Consider the following 21246-nt stretch of genomic DNA (forward strand, 5'->3'; position numbering starts at 1 on the left):
TGTCGTTGTGCTGTGGAGAGCCGGGTCCACCCCAGCTGCATAGGCTCAGGAGAGTCGGCCGGACCGTCAGAGACCCGTTCCGAAGGAGACCCCCGAGGATCGTCTGACCGGCGATGTGGCCTTTGTGGAGCAGCCGACAAGTCCCTCTCTCTTCTCCGTTCCCGCAGACGGCCGTCGATACGGATGGAGAGAGCGACCAACTCGTCCAAGCCAGCAGGTAGATCTCGAGCTGCCAACTCGTCCTTGAGGCGGTCCGAGAGACCGTTATGGAAGGCATCGAGGAGCGAGGGGGCATTCCCTCATCAGATGATCCCGGAGAGACTCCATGCTGCGCTCGTGACGGACGCTCATAGCCTGCATAGCTTCTGCTAAGAAGGTAAGCTGCTGCTCGTGGCTTTGCAACATGTTGGTCAGAGTCAGAGGTTCCGTCTCGGAACGTGCAGAGTCGGCTGGGTTCATGTTGGCCAGATTGTACTGTAAGGATTACAGATACTTGAACCCAAAAGCACAACTCGGAGACAAGAAATACAAGTTAGCTTTTTACTTGTTTTCAGGCAGGGTCAAAACCAGGAGGTCAGTCCGAACAGGCAAACAAATCCAATAAGGGGCAGGCAAAAATCCAAGGTCAAAAACAGGCAGACAGGGTCGGAACAGGCAGAACAAGAACAATATAAAGATACGCTGGAGAACTTGGCACTAACACACAAGACAATCTGGCAGGGAACAAGTGCAAGTGAGGGGTCCTAAATAGAGAGGGCTAACGAGGGAATGGGCTGCAGGTGAGATGGGTGTGGAGGACCAGGTGAGGGGAATCAGAGGTGAATGGTAGGATCTGAAATGACAGGAGAGTTAATAAAACAAGCAGACATGATAAAAACAAACTAATATGAAGGGGAATTCGTGACATATTACCACAGATTTTCTTTCTATGCTGGACTCCTAAGGTTGATGAATATTGGTTGAATTCAAGCTCTCACATCCACGCCCATTCTCTCATTGTATTTGAGCCAATCAGGTTGTTTTATTCCTTGATGTTTGTCCCACCTATGATGAAGTACATGGGCGACTACCCGTCCAAGCGGACGCGCTCCGTCAACGAGTTGACGGACCAGATCTTTGAGGGAGCGCTAAAGGCTGAACCTCTGAAAGACGAGATCTACTGTCAGATCATCAAGCAGCTCACCGACAACCACGTCAAGTATGTAAACCGACCGCATTATCAGTTATCAGTGCACAATATGAATGATGATATTAATTGTAAGGTTCACACTTACATTAAAACTTTTCAGTGAAGTCACACAGCTTCTTATGAATCTACTTCTGAGTTATAACGAAACACAACCAAGGTTTTTTTCATCACTGTGTCTGCACTATTGAGCAGGAAGAACCAGTAGACATTCCGAAGCAGACTCTGAACATGAGCGTTTTTGTTCTGCTGCTGCAGGTACAGTGAGGAGAAAGGCTGGGAGCTGCTGTGGTTGTGTACTGGTCTGTTTCCTCCCAGTAATGTGCTGCTGCCTCACATCCAGCGCTTCCTCCAGTCCAAGAAACACCACCCCCTCTCTGGAGACTGCATGCAGAGGCTGCACAAGGCTCTACGGTACAAATAAAGGCTTTCATTTGTTTCAACTGATTATTGCTGAATTTCAATTCAATTCAACATATTTTTGTATAGCCCAAAATCACAAATCACAAATTTGCCTCAGACGGCTTAACAATCTGTAAACATACAACATCCTCTGTCCCGGGACCCTCACATCGGTACAGGAAAAACTCTCCCAAAAACAACCCTTAGGGAGAGCAACAGAGGAGGATCCCTCAGTCAGGATGGACAGAAGTGTGATAGATGTCATGTGTACAGAATGAACAGCATAACAGAGTTATAACACATTCAATGCATATGATAGAAATGATTCATATAATGAAAGTAGTAAGTATAATAATGATGGAATAAAAATCACGACTACTAGTAATAACAGCAGAAGTGGATAAAGTAGAATAACAATGATAACAAAAGCAGTAATGGTAACGGTAATAGCAATGTTACTAATTAATATTTATAACTTCAGAAAGTTATTAAAACACACCAAACACACACACACACACACACCAATAATCGGAAGATTGGCGGTTCATCCCCGGCTCCTGAATTTTGTTTTGTTTTATTGTTGTCATGGTAACAGTAACGGATCCAGGAAGTACCCCCCTCATCTGGTGGAAGTGGAGGCGATCCAACACAAGACAACCCAGATCTTCCACAAAGTTTACTTCCCCGACGATACAGATGAGGTCAGACACACACAGACACACACACTATCACTGTATATATTTCCTCTTATCAACAAGAAAATTGACAAATTGAGCATTCTTGTGCTCTCAAAACATACAGGCGTTTGAAGTGGAGTCCAGCACCAAAGCAAAGGATTTCTGCCAGAACATCTCAACTAGACTGCTGCTCAAATCCCCTGAAGGCTTCAGCCTCTTCGTTAAGATCTCAGACAAGGTCAGAGGTCAAGGAGTGTGGCTCAGAAAGTATCTATATAACATCATTGTTTCATTAGGCTCGATTCGTTTTTGTCAAAGTAGAAATATTTAAATGAAAACTGTTTATTACCATATACATTATGTGATAATGTGTGTGTGTGTGCAGGTGATCAGTGTGCCAGAGGGAGATTTCTTCTTTGACTTTGTCAGACATTTAACGGACTGGATCAAGAAGTCTCGACCTGCTAAAGATGGTTGGTACCTCCATTAATCAAACGTGTCCTCGCATGCTCTGAAAAACCTCCTCCTGCTGCCTTTCAAGTAACTACCACTTGGTTACCAGTTACTTGAAAATAGGCACTTGACTACTCACTAGTAAAGCACGTTTGGGTAGTGGGAGTCCCCTCACGACACTTGGAGACACATTTCAAATTGAAATGTGAGCATTCGACTTCACTCACTGTTCCAGTCAGAAGCTCTTCTTGTTTATTCAGGTTTGCTCAACATGCAGGAAGTACAACCACCAACTGCAGGGTTTTTGAAAACATCATGACTTATGTTGGCTGGACAAACCTGCAATTAAAAACATATGAAACTGATATAACTCAGGGATTTAAAGTTGATCACACTTAAATTTCCCCCTCTTCCCATCCTAGTAGGAATCGTTCCCTCTCTGACCTATCAGGTGTTCTTCATGAAGAAGTTGTGGACCAACACAGTTCCAGGGAAGGACTCCTTCGCCGACTCTATCTTTCACTACTACCAGGTCGGTTGTAAGGGATGTGAAAATACTTTTACCACTTTCCTGTCTTTCCTACACTTAAGTACATTTTTGTTCCACCTGACATCGTGTCATCCAAAGGTTTTTTTTTTGTTTAAATTGTTATTCTGCTATATTTGATTTATACTAGAACTGTACCTCTGTACAAAGAATGACAACACTTCTTCCCCCTCATTCTCTTCTTTTAATTAGGAGCTACCTAAGTACTTGCGTGGCTACCATAAGTGTTCACGGGAAGAGGTTTTCCAACTTGCAGCGCTCATCTACCGCGTCAAGTTTGAGGATGACAAATCCCACTTTCCTACAATTCCCAAGATGCTTCGGGAGCTGGTTCCCCAGGATCTCATTCGTCAGATGTCACCAGATGACTGGAAAAGGGTAAACCTGCAAAACTCCACTGACAAAACAATCTCTTTTGTAGCCATACTGATATTGAATATCTACTTTTAACTAACTTTTTTTCTTTTACCTCGCTGTATCCTAGAGTCAAATTATATCTGTAATTCTGTTAGTATTGGATGTATTATGATTGGATGTATTATAACGGATATAAAAGTAAAGTAATTGTTACTAAAGTTAGGTATTGTGTGTACCGTCTACCGTCTACCGTTCAAAAGTTTGGGGTCACCCAGACAATTTCGTGTCAATTTTCAGTTTCTTCGCAATTTCTCGCATGGAATAGCTTCATTTCTAAGAACAAGAATAGACTGGCGAGTTTCACATGAAAGTTCTCTTTTTCTGGCCATGTTGAGAGTATAATCCAACCCACAAATGTGATGCTCCAGATACTCAACTAGCTCAAAGGAAAGCCAGTTTTATAGCTTATAACTGTTTTCAGCTGTGCTAACATATTTGCACAAGGGTTTTCTAATCATTAATTAGTCTTCTAAGGCGATTAGAACACTGGAGTGATAGTTGCTGGAAATGGGCCTCTATACACCTATGTAGATATTTCATTAAAAACCAGACGTTTCCACCTAGAATAGTCATTAACCACATTAACAATGTATAGAGTGTATTTCTGATTAATTTAATGTTATCTTCATTGAAAGAAACAGTGCTTTTCTTTGAGAAATAAGGACATTTCTAAGTGGCCCCAAACCTTTTTTAATTACAATTCAATTACAATCAATTACAATTCAACAAGGTCCATTTAGAGAGAATTTCCTCATGCAAAGGTCCAGAACATCACAATAATGTCTAACTTGTGCTATGATTTAGTCCCATATATATTTATATTTATATATTTATATATATATATTGAAGTAGCCAACAGTTGTAACGTCTGTTTGTAGTCAACAACTCAAATCAAATCAGAAAGTTTAATTGAATAATGTCTCAACAATATTTATTGTCTGGTTTCATTATGAACTGGATTAAATATAAATAATACATACTCTAATAATTAATAAATGTTCTTCTCTCATTTCAAGTAAATGAGTCAATTTTAGAAAAAACATTTTCACTGAATAGTCCTGCAGCTTCAAATTCAGTTAATTCAGGTGTGAAGTGATGTCACCCAAAAAAGCCACGATATTATATTCTCCTCTTCTTCTAATAAGAGAAAAATGTGTGCAGGGTGTATATCTGTGGTTATTAAAACCACTTGTTTCAGCTCTATTCCTCTCCGTTAATATCATTGTTGGTCAGTGAATTCATGTGTTAGGATTCTGATCATATTAGTCTCTTAGGTTTATTTTCTCTGCCTTCATTTCAGATGTGGGTGGGTACGTTTGCTCAAAAGAGTTTTGCTTTGTCTCGTAGTGACACTTCACATTGCCGCTTTTAATAATTGCCTCTGAACATATGAGACATACTGGTCAGCCTGGTTTCCGGACCGTGGTCCGCCTATCAGTGACCCCTGATATAGTAGGAATAAGATGCAGGGACAAACTGACCAGAGGATTACTTAAGAATTTTTAAAACATACAGATGTATGTTTCACAAATTCAAAGAGGTCAAAGAAACATTATGTGACACAAATGTTTTCTGTAAATGGGAAACAAACAAAGTGGCAAACAGTGCTAACAGCATGAACAGTGCAAACGGTGCTAACAGAGCTAACAGTGTTTACCTGAGGGGTAACTGGAGGGTGGGCACTACGCTTTCGACGTTGAGGGCGTCGATCAGGACAGCGTTATCAGCTGTAACCGCCGTGTAAGAGCCGTGTAAGAGCCGTGCAGAGCGGCGTCCGTTAGATAGCCAGTGGGGGCTTACATCTGTAACATGCTCGCCCCTCCGGACCAGTCATGTCAACAAAGCACAGAGAAGCTCAGATTATAACACACACAGAGAGAGGGAGTGACTTCGTTCTCTGCTCAGGTCGACACTATAGACTCAAGTCACAACTCACTGAAGTCATTTTTGTGACGACTAACCGTGGCGACAAATTGTTTTTGTATGTGTGTGATGGTTGCAGTCTGTGGTCGCATTCTTCAACAAGCAGGCTGGTAAATCAAGAGAAGAAGCCAAACTGATGTTCCTAAAGATCATCTACAAATGGCCGACCTTTGGCTCCGCCTTCTTCGAGGTCAAGGTAAACCCACCTGGAGCCTGTCACTTCCTGTCAGTAGCACTGGGTGCTTCTTATTTGTCTTATTTTTCCTGATTATTCACATAGTTCAGTAACAATGCAATCCATGCAGGACATTAACTTTTCACAGTGTGGTATTAGTAATTTTGCTCACGTAAAGGATCCGAGAGACTTATTTCACCATCGCCGTTTTCCTTTTGTATTCTCCTCATAGAGCCCACTGAAAAACTAGTTTTGTCTTCTGAGAGCAGTTAAGGCCAAACAGGTCGTAAATGGTGTGGATTTAACTAACTGGAAATTTCAGCAGCGCCACTCATGTTAGTTATAGTTAGTCCTCACACCTAAGAGGAAGAGAAAATATGGGATGAAGGGGAAGGTGGACACACCTGATTAGCGAAACGAGACGTGCTTATATTTAACAAACTGTGAAGAGAACCTTTACTACTGTAGTATATTTCATTCGGCAGTGATGTTGAAGTGGTGATCGAAGGAAGCTCCGCGGACACTGTTCTTGATAGTATAATGAAGTTTATTACAGCAAGCAACACATGTCATACGGCCGGTTAACACGGCCGGAGAATCCTCAGTCAAATCAAAAAGGTTCTAAAGTGCGGAGAATCCTCAGTCTCCTTATATCCCGCTGATGCCCATCCCCAGAGGTTAGAGAAGATAACTCACAAGGAGCGTAGCATGTTGGCCGCTCCAGGACCCCTAATAAACATGTCTCGGACATGGGCCCCTGGTCCGCCACGCACCCTGCTCCGATAATAAGGAACATCTGGACATGTCACCGGGCGCATAAATTGAGGACATGGCTCCTACACTCCCTATCTCTGCTCCATGCAAAGGACATGAGTTCAAACACTTATGCTGTTTAATGTGTAGGCGGAAAATACACCACATAATCCCCCCTTCGAGACTTACACAAAGTCTCGAAAAAATCAAAGAAGAGAACATACAGGTGCATAATCATGACAAACAAACAACCCGTCATACAGCATATTTTTAACATTAAAGCAACTGTAAGGAGTATAAAAGTGAGAGTGAAAAACCTGTCAGGCAGCTAATTTTTCTTGAACAATGTAGACAGGAAAATTCCCTCACGGTCCCTCTGCCAAGGCAACCATACATAGTACTCCATATCACTGAAATGACGAATTTAAACGAATTGTGTAAGGAAATGACTTAAACAAATACATATGGAACTCTCAGCAAATCAAAAACAATGTCCAAAGTCAGGCTGGTCGACCCATCGCACCTTTCGATGGACCTTTTCCTGCCTATCCCCCTGTCCCTAAACATCGAAGAAAACAAAGAAAACATCCGAGGTCCCATTACATTTAGAAAAAATCATTTCCCAAGTATTTAATACATAAAGAAGAAAATTCATTTTTTATTTGACTAATGTAACCTATAAGAGAAGACATAAGAATGTATATCACTGCAGTTTCTCAGCAGCCTTGACTCTCAGTTGTAGTATCGATGACGCCTTGAATCTGGATGTTGTATCGCCAGTCCACGTTCAGAGTCCTTCAGACCATTCGTATGTTCATGTTTGAAGTGTCTGAATCCATTCAGCCCCTCGGAGTCCCTGACCATCCACCACCCTTACAGTGGTCTTCTCCCCATATGTACTAGAATGAAAGAAAAGAAAACCAGTATCCTTTGCATACAGAACAGATACAGATCAAAACATCACTACAGAATAAGAACACTTCTATAAGTAAAATGTGAAATTAAAATGTGAAATTATAAATCATATTGTCCCTTTATCATATTGTTCATTTGTTTCTATACCCCCCCCCTTCGAGACTAAACAAAGTCTCGAAAGAGTAAGACAAAATCAACACTACAAACTACCCAAGCTATAACAGAGGTTAATAATAGGATTATAATAGTGTACGATTTTTCAGAACACCATTCATTCTTTCGCACATCCCTTGACTTTGCAGATGATAGACTGCACCAAGACGCTGTTTAACTCCTAATTTTTTCAAAATCAATTTCACCGTCTTATCCACTTAATTCCTAGTTTTTTTCAAAATCAATTTCACCGTCTTATCCACAAACTCTTTTCTATTGTCTGAGGATATTTTATCTGGAAGTCCCCACCTGCTTGTGACCTTTTTTGCATAAGAACTTGGCAACCGATTGAGCACCTTTTTCCTTCAATCGGTTTTATCATGTCAACATAGTCCACAACGAGTTCACGCATAGGACCCCTTGGAGTTGGGATGTAACCAGGAGGAACCTTCACTCCCCTCCGAACATTGTTTTTCAGACAGATTACCTGCCTATGACATAATCAATCTGTTCAAGCAAAGCTGGTGCCCAAAAACCATACTCCCTTGCAATCTTTCTCTTAACTTCCCCCCTGCAACGTGAGCTAACCCATGCGCCTCCAGAATCATCAGACCCAACAAGTCTGGAAATTTCCTCCTGACCTGTTGCACTCGCGGGCAAAATGGCCTAGTTGTCCACAAGTATAACATTCGTTTGATTGCTGTTGAAAGTTTGGATCAAACCTTCCTCCTCTTCTGAAGTTTCTTCGATCTCTTCCTCTCCAGGACTGCGCTTGATCAAAAGCTGGCGGTGCCTTCACTGGGTTCATATGTGAGAACACTGAATTGGTGTCTTTCATCAGTTTTTCTGTTAGTTTTGTATTTTGTTTTCTTTCTTCTGCATCTTTGTCCCTCTTATCGTTTGCAGCTTGGATCAGTTTCTGTCCCTCATTTTCAAACAACTGGAGAATGCCAAGCTCCACTTGCCTCTTCTCTTTGCGTTTACTCCCCTTTTTTCCCTTCTTTTGCTCTGCCTTGTATGTGGATACAAGTACCATCATTACTTTAATTACATCTGGGTTAAGCGTACCCTCCACTGGCCATGGTTGGTCAATTTCAGGCCAGCGTTTCTGCCATTTTTCCGATATTTTTGCAATGTTTGCGATGCCTCTAATTAAAGGATTATTCTTCTGTACTACATCAACAGGAGTGATTACTTTTGGATTTTTAGTGTCCTTTTTCCCCATTATAACGGCTTCCTTATGTTCCGCTATTGTACTTTAAGAAGTAATTTCTAAACTTAAAACTACTCAAGGCTATTTAGATTACTTCCTCCCCCCTTTTTTTTCTTTTTTTTCAAAAAATCAATTAACCAATTAACCAAAAAATCAATTAAGCAATCAATCAATCAATCAACCAATCACGAAATTTAAACAATTAAGCACTCAAGCAATCAAGCAATTAACCAATTAACCAATCAGTAAACCAACAAATCAATCCATCAGTCAACAACCACATCAAGACCCAATCAATCAACCAATCAACCAACTAACCAACAGTCAATTAACCTATTAACAAATCAACCAAACAACAAATTACCCCATCAATTAATTAACCCATATATCAATTTGACAATGCCAAAGGAGCAAGAGCTCATTAATGCAATATCACAACCCAAAGTCCACTCATAATGTTTGACAAAAGATCACGCGCTCCCACAAGTGACTGATTGTCACCAAATGTGGACTTGTCTCTGTAAGACAATCGTCTAATTATCACCCAATATTCAGCTCAAATCGTCAAACAGTCACAATACTGAATGTCCACTACAGCACAGATCAGAGCAAACCACGCACAAATAACAAATTGACATCTGCAATCGCCAGCAGAGTTTAGACTAAACAGTCATTCGCCATTAATTAATTAAATGCATTAGCTGGTCAGTCAGTTGCCAAGTTTTCTATTTATTTACTTATTTGTTTCTCCTAATTGTTTAGAGCATGTATTCTTTCATGTGTGTTTGAGCAGGTTAGTATCCTTTTAGGCTTATAAATGAAAGCAGGTTAAAAATGTGTACCATCCCTATTAATTACGACTGAGAACACATACACATATGGAAAATGCAGGTTTTGTTTTTGAAGAGTTTGTGGATAAAGTTTTACCGGCCTTTTGTGGATTGAAACAGAAGTCTCCCAGTGGACGTCAGCAAGCCACACTCCGTGAGGCACCGGCCCTCTGTCTTGTATTCAGTCTTAATTCTCATTCATCGTAAATGACATAAAGACAAGAAAACAGGCAATGATTTAGTCTCTTATGAACCCTTAGGTCCCTTTAACAGCATCATAAACTTTATTCCTAAATGAAACCCCTTCCTTATGAAACAAACAGTTCAAACGGCAAAGGAATTTTCTGTATCTCCCAAGAAAGTTTTATTGTCACTTGAGCACATTCACACACACACCTTCCGACCTCTGTCTGGAGGGACTTTTTAGGCGTGTGAGGGGGGTTCGGTGGGCTACCCTTCTGAAACGAAGTTCATTGTGTACTCAATAACTCATTTGTTATATTACGTCCCTCTTAAGAAGAGCTCATGTTTTATTTATTAACTCATTTAATTCCTTACGTCTTCTCAAAAGAAGCTCATTTTTATCCAATACCTCGTTTAATTCATTACGTCTTCAAAAAGAAGCTCATTTCATTTTATTAACTCACTTTATTCATTACGTCTTCTCAAAGGAAGCTCATTTCATTTTATTTATTTTTTTTTTTTTTAACTTGCTTAATTCAATACATCGGGCAACATATCTGTCCTTACAAGTTATTAAATGTCCCGTTCTCAAATCACAACCGTTATATGATTATTCAATCATAATGTGTTTTTTCTTTTAACTTTAAACATGTCTTCTCCTCTGCAGCTCTCACAGCACACAGCTGGAACACATCAGCAGCCAGATCTCACACACACACACAATTTCACCCGGTAGCAAACGCACACACAATTTCACCTAGCTCTGCTCCAAAGTAAACACCCGATATTCAGAGCACACACACATTTCTCTATCCCAAGAAACACCACATTTGCACAACACAGACACACAGCATGCTTTTTGCCGCTTTTTTCCTTTATTTTCTTATAAAATTTCTGCTACCTCTGAGATGTAAATATCCGATGAGAGGCTGCATCAGACACCATTCGTCAACAAATGCCAGAGTGGTAACAGTCAATCGAATTTCTATTCTACATTCTCCAGTTATCAAACTGACCATAAGGTGTTGTTCCAGGTTTTGTCGGCCCGTACTACAGCTCCTTCACTGAGGGCACTACCTATCTGATTTGCGGCAATTCTATATGATCATTTCCTTTAAGCTTATCCCTCTCTCATTACTCTCTCTTATCCCTTTTTACATTTATTTATTCAAATTACCTGGATTCAGGTTTCCCCAATTTTGTCTTTCTAACTTAATTCCTGACTATGTCAAAGCCATCGTTACACAGTGGCTAATATGCATGTCGTACCATTAAGACTGTGTGGGCCCACTCTCATTAATCTAGCACAATACTATTTAGCACCCTTATCGTTACAATGAAGCTATTCTAATTCATTCCTTATTTCTCATACTTCTTTTCTTCACTTCTTATCTTCTCTATATTCATTCCCCCCATTTGCGTATTCCCTTACGCAAATAAAATCAAATTTAGCACGGAGTTTCACTTCAAACATCAAACCAACAGCACATGTCCCTAAAGAGGTTCTTATTTTACGGTATGACCAAGCAATCAACATACAACAGCCCCAATGACTGATCAGATCGAGGGAGCTTACCGTATATGAAGTTGATGGAGGAATCGCAGGTCACATCCGAGCTGCTCGTGACGCCAAGTTTGTAGTATATTTCATTCGGCAGTGATGTTGAAGTGGTGATCGAAGGAAGCTCCGCGGACACTGTTCTTGATAGTATAATGAAGTTTATTACAGCAAGCAACACATGTCATACAGCCGGTTAACACGGCCGGAGAATCCTCAGTCAAATCAAAAAGGTTCTAAAGTGCGGAGAATCCTCAGTCTCCTTATATCCCGCTGATGCCCATCCCCAGAGGTTAGAGAAGATAACTCACAAGGAGCGTAGCATGTTGGCCGCTCCAGGACCCCTAATAAACATGTCTCGGACATGGGCCCCTGGTCCGCCACGCACCCTGCTCCGATAATAAGGAACATCTGGACATGTCACCGGGCGCATAAATTGAGGACATGGCTCCTACACTCCCTATCTCTGCTCCATGCAAAGGACATGAGTTCAAACACTTATGCTGTTTAATGTGTAGGCGGAAAATACACCACACTACATTACAACTAGAAATTCTAAGATATAGTAGATGGATATCTAGATGTCATGACAACCTAAATCTGTCTTTTGTCCATAGCAAACCACAGAGCCCAACTTCCCAGAGATCCTGCTGATTGCCATCAACAAGCATGGAGTCAGCCTCATCGACCCGAAGACAAAGGTTTGTGTTCCTATAGAAATCCTCCCCACCTGTCTGATGTTGAAGGATTTACTTCAATGGTCAGTTTGGACCATGTACACGGTAAACCCACTCACCTGCAGGCTGTTAAGATGGATTTATTTTATTTACCCATTGATGCCACACCATTAACCACTCAAGTATGCATCGTCGATCAGAGGACCCTGAAGGTAACAGAGGCCTACCCCTCTCCGTGTATTTGTGCAGGACATCCTGACCACTCACCCCTTCACTAAGATCTCCAACTGGAGCAGTGGAAACACCTACTTCCACATCACCATCGGCAACCTGGTCAGAGGAAGCAAACTGCTGTGTGAGACCTCGCTGGTGGGTGACAGCAACACACACACACACACTCAGAGATTCTGTACATTTTCAAATAAAAGCAGGTATCAAATTAAAGGCCGAGGTGTGGAATACCTCTTGTCTACAACAACGGCTCACATGATAAATTCAGTCGGTTACAGTTCTATCAGTGCTACAACTGTCATGTCATACTTTCTTTTTTAAACACAAATTATATTCACCTTTTAATTCCAGTTGCTTATACCTATCAGTTTTTCTTGATTGAAACCACTACTGATGAAACTCAATACTTCCCATAGATTTTTCACATTAAAAGCCTCCTAAAAATGTGTTTGTAATTGTGCTTCGGCTTAACATCGAGAAAAACAGCAAAGTGGAACGACTATAATTTATTCTGTTAGAAAAGAGAAACTCAGAGCAGCAGAGTGGTGAGTATGACATGTATATGGAAGTAGTGCTGGTGAAACGTGCACTTTACTTAATTTATCAAGGAAAATATCAGAAAACTGTTTATTAAACAAAGAAAATCTGCAGACTAATTGACATTGAATGCAGCCCTAAAACTGATAACAGATCTATAATACATTCATGTTGACATGAATTATGAAACTATTAAAAAACAAGCTTAAAAAATGTTCACTTACATCAATGGACTAAATATATGCTAATGTGTAATTTGAACGTGTATTATTGTGTGTGTGTGTGTGTGTGTGTGTGTGTGTGTGTGTGTGTGTGTGTGTGTGTGTGTGTCTGTGTGTGTGTTTCCATTTGACCTGCAGGGCTACAAGATGGACGACCTGCTGACCTCCTACATCAGCCAGATGCTGACCACCATGAACAAGCAGCGCTCCGCGCCGCGCCACAGCAAGTGAACTTCTTACTGGCAGGAGGCCGCTGAGCTCGTTCGTCTCTTGCGCCCTATTGGCCAACACTGCAGCTGGGGGCGGACCTTTGCCAACCAGCTGTGGACGATGAGCCGCAGTCCTTCTGATAGCTCGGAAGGGTCAAATCTCACCGGGGAGAGTTCGACTGCCAGCAACGACGACCCCGGTGAAGGCCCCAGCAGCTATCACCACTACAACCCCGATGAAGATGAGGATGAGCCGTCCAGTGAGGATGACTACCTCTAAAACCTCCAAACTCTCCATCCCAAAAGGTCGGTCTTCCTTGTGTGGTTCAGGATTCAACAGTGAGACCTGCTCGTACAGAAACAGTGTTCAGTCATTGGACATAACACATGAACTACAAGTGAGACTGGTGGACTACAGTAACTAGGAAGCTCATCGACTCATAATGGACAAGTGTTGAGTTTAGCTAAAACTATTAATTCATTTCATACCTTTATTAATGACTTACATTACTAGGAATTATTCATATATACAGCTGGGAAGTACTGACAAAAATGTAATATTATTGTCAATAAATACATGTAATAAATAATAATTGTAGGCCTTATTGTCGCTACTGTTTTTCCATCTTTCTTTAAACCGGAATGATTGTGAAAAGAGTATTACATTTAATACTAAATGGTATTTTTAAAAGGTCTTCCATTTGATTTGGTGAACACTGCAGAGACCCTGGTTGACCTCAAGGAGTTAGACCGTTACCACGCTAACGCCAGCATTCCTCTCAAAGCGTAGCTTAGACATTAAGCTCAGTCTGAAAAAGAGTCTCAGCTCAGAAGGTAAACACATTTAATGTGGCACCATCGTCAGGCTGGACATTCACCAGTGATAAGGATCTAAAAATATTTTCATCCATCCGACTATTTTGTTTTATGTGAGTGTAATTAACATTACAGCATCACAGGAGCTTTAGTCAATCTGTAGACATTTCGTCACGTTCTTTCTGTCCTTGTGCACCTTTAAATACGGACAAAGTTGTTGACTTTGCGTTCCTTCTACTATAGACTGGCTGTAGTTTCCTCACAGAAAACAAAGTTCAGCTTTTACGTCTTCTGTTCTGTCTTCTCGATGGTTTTAAATGTTAATCTTTTGAATATTTCTGTTTGGGTTTAGAAACCTATAACCTATAAAATCAAAAGGTAGCATACACCAATAGTTATTAATCAGCGTGACGATTGCTTGCAGTTGAAATGCAGTATGATTCCACTGCTGGTACCTCTGTTAATAGAACAGTGATACAAAAATGTATTAATCTATTTGGTATTTATCACAGTTAATATTCAATCAATAAATATTATTTTACTTTGATTTGGCCCAAAACTGAAGTTATTTCCACGTATCCATCATTATGGGACATGCAGTGTCAGACCTAACTGCAGCTTTTGAGTATAACATTTAAATCTGCTGCATCAAGCTTAATTAAAGTGTAAGCTGTCAAACTGTTGGCATACAGTGGTAAAATAAATATTAACTTCTGAATTCACACAGTTAGTCATTATCTGCCAGCAATTTTCTCTTGCCTTATATGCAGCAACAGTGTTGCTTTTTCTTCGGTCCATTTTGTGAGGTAGAGTCAAATGACGCCAAACGCCCCTTTTTATGGGAAGACGGCCTCGGCTAACAAAGCAAGCTGGACCATCTTCATGGAACCCATATTCCCTGACTGGGGCTTTAGGTTTTGTCAAGCCAGCTAAGACAAAGAGAGCCTGGATTTATAGAACTTGCTTCATGGGACACCCCTCTGATTCAGAACTGTGTGATCACTGGAAAAAGAGTGTTTTGGGCCCCAGGCTATAGCTTTGCTATTCATGGCCTATACTGTGTGTGTAAGTTTAATACAGGGGGTTCGTTTTTTAATACTTCATTCATGGTTTATGTTTACACATATTTTGTTGAATGCTGGAGATTATAATCAGCCGTTTTTGTTTAGTTTTACATTTCATGGCTTAATTGTTTCCCTATTTCTGTTGAGACTGCATTACCCAGCATTCCTGTGGCATGCGGCTGCTGATCTTATGGGGCTTTTGTAACATTTCTGTAATTTGACAAAATAATCTCAACTCACAGTCCACATACTAGCTTTTTCTGGGGCTTTTTTGGTCGCGTGAAAATAGGTGCGAACATTCACATTCGACACAAATACTCTATCCAGTGATGAAAACCATCGATGCGCCAAAAAAGCACTGGACAAAGCGAGTAAGTGGACCTCTGGTTAAGTCTATTTAATCACACTCTCACACTCAGCAGTCCTGTAGTTTCTGTTAGTTATTACGGATGAAATGTATTTAACGAAGTTTGCGGATGCATTCATAAGTCTGAGATCTAGATTTTCCATCTTCGTGTTAGAAGCACTTTTTTCAGCACAGTTGCCTAAAATTCTCCTGTTTACGAAGAAGCTACATGCTGAAGTATTAGCAAACCTTTAAAAAAAACATTGACTTCACAGATCTCCGAAGACTGTCTTTCAAGTGCATTAAAACAACTCAAAAGAACTTCAAAAGAATAAGAACACATCCCTCCACACCAAGGCTGAGCTGGCCTTGGAGACTCCAAGTCCTACTTTTGACTAAAGATGTTTTTAAGCATAAGTCAAAGTTCAGGATCATTCTTATTTATACATACGGTTTTGTTCTGTAAAGGTTTCTGAGATTAGACGCAAAATAACTAGCCTTTAGCTCAATAGAAAAAGTAAGACGGAGAATCTGCTGTAAAGCCAGATTAACACTTTGAATATTTTAAAATACACTCACCTCCACCGATGGCCTTACCTCCACTACGATTGCTTAGATGACCAGTTGTTTATCAACTAAGCCTGTGATTTGTGGAAGAAGTGGGTTTACTTGTTCGCTCTAACCCTTTGTGGCACAGAGAAGCAAGCATCTTATTGATCAATACATGGCTATTGCATCATCAAAGTTCATGAGCAAATGAAGTGTTTAGCTTTGAAAAGATTCAACAGGTTATTGTAAAATGTTCCTCATGAAAGTGGTGGCTTGTAAATTTCATAGTAAGAAATCATATAAAAATAATTTGTATGCAACTCTTCAAATACAGACATTGTGTAAAGGTTCTAGAAAGAAGAGCCAGAACTGAGCCTGTTTGTGAAAATAGAGAAATAACATGTTCCTTTGAGTTGACTCATTAAAACAAAAGTCTGAGCCACAAAGAAATGCAGTTTTATTTTAATCCTTCATTGTTTTGGTGAAACTCTGGCCTGTCAGTGTGAAATCTGCCTTGTCTGTGCATGTGTGTGTGTTTTTTTCTTTTTAACAAATCCTTCATCCATTACCTTGCACGGTTTCTTTTTGTTTGTATGATGAATAAATACACTGGTATTTTAACAGTGCCAACCATTTTATTTGATGTTTTTCTTTGTGGACTAATGTTGTGTATTGTCTATTAACTTCCTGTAGTGTTCTGTGTAATGTGTGCTCCCACTTTTGTATAAAACATGAAATACATTTGTTTTGATTTGACTGATGTATATGAATGAATAGTTCATGTTGTTCACAATCTATTTAATAGTATTCCATACAAATTAAGAAGAAATGGCATAGTATACACAAAACCTTCATGAAAAGGTTATGTCATAAAATGTCATAATATATGACATAAACATTTTTTTAATAGGTTACAAACCATTTTTTATACATTTTCAAACATGTTGACACATAACAAGGCATCCTATAATAGAATCACATCACTGGTGATCAAACATGTACATCACATGTATCACCTGCATTAATGTGTCACCTGTGTGTGCTTTACATGTCATAGCGCTATCTTGTGGTTGAAATAGGAACTACAACAAGTTGTCTCCAAACTAACTAGTAACAGTTGAATTTAACATCTGAGGATTCATCTCAAGTCTCAATGTTTGTGGACTCACACATGAAGAAGCTGGTGAACGCTTTACCCTCCGACATACAAGACACACTGACATGCTGCTGAAGAGCAGCAACTCATTGTTGATGAAGGATTCACTAGTAACCATAGATGTGGATTCATTCTGCTCCTCATGAGAACGCTTTCACATACTTTCTGTCCATTGATGTGAACCAAATGTTGTCGGTAGATTTTGTGGTCAAGAGAGCTGAGATGATGATGTGCTTATAAAGCATTATAGTCATGAGCTCAGGTTGAGGCGGCACTTGCAGTTTGCTGGTAGAGGCTGTAGATGGAGGTTTGACCTCAGCTGTCTGCCAGAATCGCATAGTACAGGAAGTCGAAAAAAGTCATAAAAAAGTCATGAAAAAGTCATAAAGACGTCACAGTATGTCGAAAACAATAATAGTTTAGTAAAAAAGTCCTGTATAATATTTCAAAAAAGTGATTAAAGTCAGAGAATAGTACTTTGAAAATGTAGCAAAAAAGTCATGAATCGTAAATTGATAAAAACAAATCATAGTATTATATAGCTTATCAAAAAAAGTCAGAGTATACCATATCTAAAAAAATCAGAGAATGTGATACAGCATGTTGAAAAAAGTGAAAGTATAGTATGTCAAAAAAGTAAAATAGTATAATTTGTCAAAAAGAATGTACATACTGTGCATACTTGTACATAAAAACTGTCTTTTCATAGAAAAGTCACAGTATAGTATTTAATAAAAATGTTTAGTATAGTATGCCATAAAAATATCATGAATATAATATTTGTAGGAAAAAAACATTGTATATATCATAGAAAATATAACTGTATAGTGTGTTATAAAAAAGTTATAGATAGTATATCATAAAATGTCATTAAGAAGTCATATGTGTCATAAAAAAATGTCAAAATATAGTATGTCTTAAAAATATCATAGTACAACAGGCCATAAAAAATGTCATTGTACAGTATTTCATTAAAGTCATAAAATAATGCGGCCCGTAGGTCAAAGGCAGCTCTCAGACGCATTTTGTGCAACACCTCGAAGTATTTCATTTCTTATGTACTTAGTTTAGCAACAGCTAAATGTTTTCATACTAAATTGATAAAAATATGATTATTATCAATTTAGTATTTTAATTGCCACTAGAGATTTTGGAGATTGAATAAAAATGACGTAAAAATGTTTTTGCTGAATAACGTATTACTGAAATGTAATGAAATAATACATAAGCTATTTATGTCTGCACACTTCAGGCATAAAAAACTCCACAGACTTCACCAAACATTTCTTCTATTTTTTATTACCAGATGACAGTAGCATTTACAATCAGAGAAAAGTTACATAAAAAAATAAACCAAAAATCGGGAATGCTTCTTTAAAATTGTATTTTTAAAAAGGCTGCAAAATGCTTGTAAAATGCTACAGAGATTTAACAATTTGAATGGCAATGGACTATAATAAACCCCATATTATCATTTGATTCCATTATACCGTAGGGTATTGTTCCTCAGCACCAAGTACTCCAGTTCATTATTCAAAGACAACGTTGAGTGTTGTGCATTTAACATGTTTCATAAAGAAATGTTGAGAGTCACTCTTTTTTACAGATTTTGTAGTTAAGAAAATCAGATTTGTGTTTTATAGCCACGCTAAAGGGTTCCAGCATTAAACCATGTGTCATAGAAAATGTAACTGTATAGTGTGTTATAAAAAAGTTATAGATAGTATATCATAAAATGTCATTAAGAAGTCATATGTGTCATAAAAAATGTGATGGAGGACTCAAACGCAGACCAGGCAGAGTAGCGTGAAAAAGGTAATTTAATGAACAATAATCCACAGCAGACTTTACAGGACTCGGCAGGGGATCCACTGAACAGACAAGAGACGAGCGGGGGAAATCCAGCAGGAATGAGACAGGGAAGGCAGACTGGAAAAACCGGGAACAGGACAAGCCGAACGGGCGGGTAGACATTACAAGGATCTGGCAACGAGTGACTGAGGGGCAGGAGTTTATGTAGGGGGAAGAACAGGTGAGAGGAGTTGTGCTGATGAGGGGGAAGTGCTTGATTACTGATCAGAGGCAGGTGAAGGGAATTAGGCTGAGGGAATGACTGACAGGTAGAGTGGAGTAACATAAAGACACACAGAACACAGAGGCAAAGCCTAATCATGACACCATGAATCCTAAATCAGACCACTGACGGAGCCAAATCTAAAGCACTGCTTTGATACGGAGAAAATGTCCAATTCATAACTCAATTTAATAATTCCATTACACAGACATTGATTTCGAACATACCCTGTAAAAAAACAGACAGCCTTGCTCTTAAGTTTTGCCAAGAAACAAGAAAATCTTGGCAAGTGGCCAGTCATTTTGTTCACCAGTCTGGAACGAAGGTGGCTTGTGCTCTCAGGGCGTCAGATAAGTTTGCAAAAATATCTTTCTTGGTTGGCTGATTTGCAAGTACCAAATATGTACGTAGTTGGCTGATTGACTTCAGAGAGAAATAACATGTTTAAAATGTAATTGTTTTGTCAAAACACGACTAAAACAAGTCTTCAATGTAGGGTTGTCTGCAAATTAGCCAGTTGGACAGTGAAGAAGTATGTTGTACTGGAGTGGTTTGACACATTTCTATGGATGTTTAGGAGGAAACAGGTGCACTTATCCTTCACTGAACTACAGTGGTGTGCTCTGCCCTAAAAAATCAGCTCTCCGGAGGTCAAACCAGCACAAGAATAACCTCATGTGTTGATCATATATACAAGTCATATGCTGACAAAACTATGAAGCTCTCAGCATATTGTTTTTTAACCTCCTGGAGCGCCACCTCTTTACCGGGCAGTGCTTTGGACACCATTTAAGAGTCTGTTAGTAAAAAGACAGATCATGGGTAGAGAATCACTTTAATAAAAGCATCTATAAAACAAAAGTCGGACGAATCCAACACATGCAAGGCTCGAAATGTAACGCATCTCCAAAAGTAACCAGACTCGCTCACTTAAAAAGCTCCAGCGGTGGGAAACATCATATTCAATAGAATAAATACAGCTGTGCAGCTATTATGATTGCAGCTAAAATGCTTAGCCTATTATAGTCTCAACAGGAACACAAATACAAAGTGCTAACCTAATCATATGACAATACAATACAGTACATTAAGTTGCTCTGTTGCATTCGCAGTCTTAGACAGTCATGTGATTCTGCACTGTGATGACTCAGCTTCCTTTTTCTGACTCCAGGACTGAGGGATGCGTTGACCACGATCTCCTCCAGAGGTGGTTTTCAGGACAAAACAAATAGTCCAGAAACTTAAAAAGTCTAAGGATGCTTTAGAGTGAAAGGCTAGCTGGGCACATGGATTCAGACTGCGGTTAAATGTGATGCAAACAAAGCCATCGCTTTTTTATAATGGCACTTACTGCAGCACGTCCTGCCTTGTCTCCAACACCGTGCAGCATATTGGCAAAAAAAAACCTCAGAAAATCTAACTTTCATCATTAATTTTACACCTGGAATGTTGAGACAAGACACTCTGGATTTCAGATCTAAAATCAGTTTGAGTTAGGACAACATAGCACAGACAGACTTTATAGTCATCCAGAAAGTACTTGAGGGGGAAAGCAGATGCTGCCTGGTGAAAAAGAGCAAGGTCCGGTTTCTCAAAAGCATCTTTGTCTTTATGCGGAGCAACTCACAAAAACATTCCTCATATGCTTTTGAGAAACATGGCCCTGGTTGTTGATAATACATTCAATTATTATACTATTTAGTACAAAACATAAATAGTAATTCACAACGCCTTCTCAAGCCCTCTGATATACATTCATTCCGTCAGTGTACAGTTCATACACCGCATACAACCCCTCACAGACACAGAGGGACTCACATTTAAGACGTGGTCTAATGCACCCGATATCTGCACAGCTGAAAATAAGAAATAAAAAGTGTAGAGTCAATTTCATCGTCGTCTGCTGCTCTTCATCTGACAAACATTTTGTTTTTTATCAACTAGAAGCATGAGACGGACAGAATGAAAGCGACTCATGTGT

At 39.6% G+C, this 21246-nt stretch overlaps 1 protein-coding gene across 1 annotated transcript in view; it reads left to right on the forward strand.

The window, feature by feature from the left end:
- Positions 1-13282, forward strand: part of myo7aa (myosin VIIAa) — a gene marked incomplete at its 3' end in the record, with an annotated part of 63473 nt that extends 50191 nt beyond the window's left edge. Inside the window, exons 37-47 of the mRNA XM_079165603.1 lie at positions 1016-1198; positions 1445-1600; positions 2184-2289; positions 2390-2503; positions 2651-2738; positions 3144-3250; positions 3458-3643; positions 5685-5801; positions 12003-12086; positions 12312-12431; positions 13190-13282. Coding sequence (XP_079021729.1) covers positions 1016-1198; positions 1445-1600; positions 2184-2289; positions 2390-2503; positions 2651-2738; positions 3144-3250; positions 3458-3643; positions 5685-5801; positions 12003-12086; positions 12312-12431; positions 13190-13282 — 1354 coding nt within the window. The remainder of the gene's footprint in view (positions 1-1015; positions 1199-1444; positions 1601-2183; positions 2290-2389; positions 2504-2650; positions 2739-3143; positions 3251-3457; positions 3644-5684; positions 5802-12002; positions 12087-12311; positions 12432-13189) is intronic.
- Positions 13283-21246: the final 7964 nt, after the last annotated feature.

The sequence above is a fragment of the Pholis gunnellus genome (assembly GCF_910591455.1).
Source record: "Pholis gunnellus genome assembly, chromosome: 9".
NCBI lineage: Eukaryota > Metazoa > Chordata > Actinopteri > Perciformes > Pholidae > Pholis > Pholis gunnellus.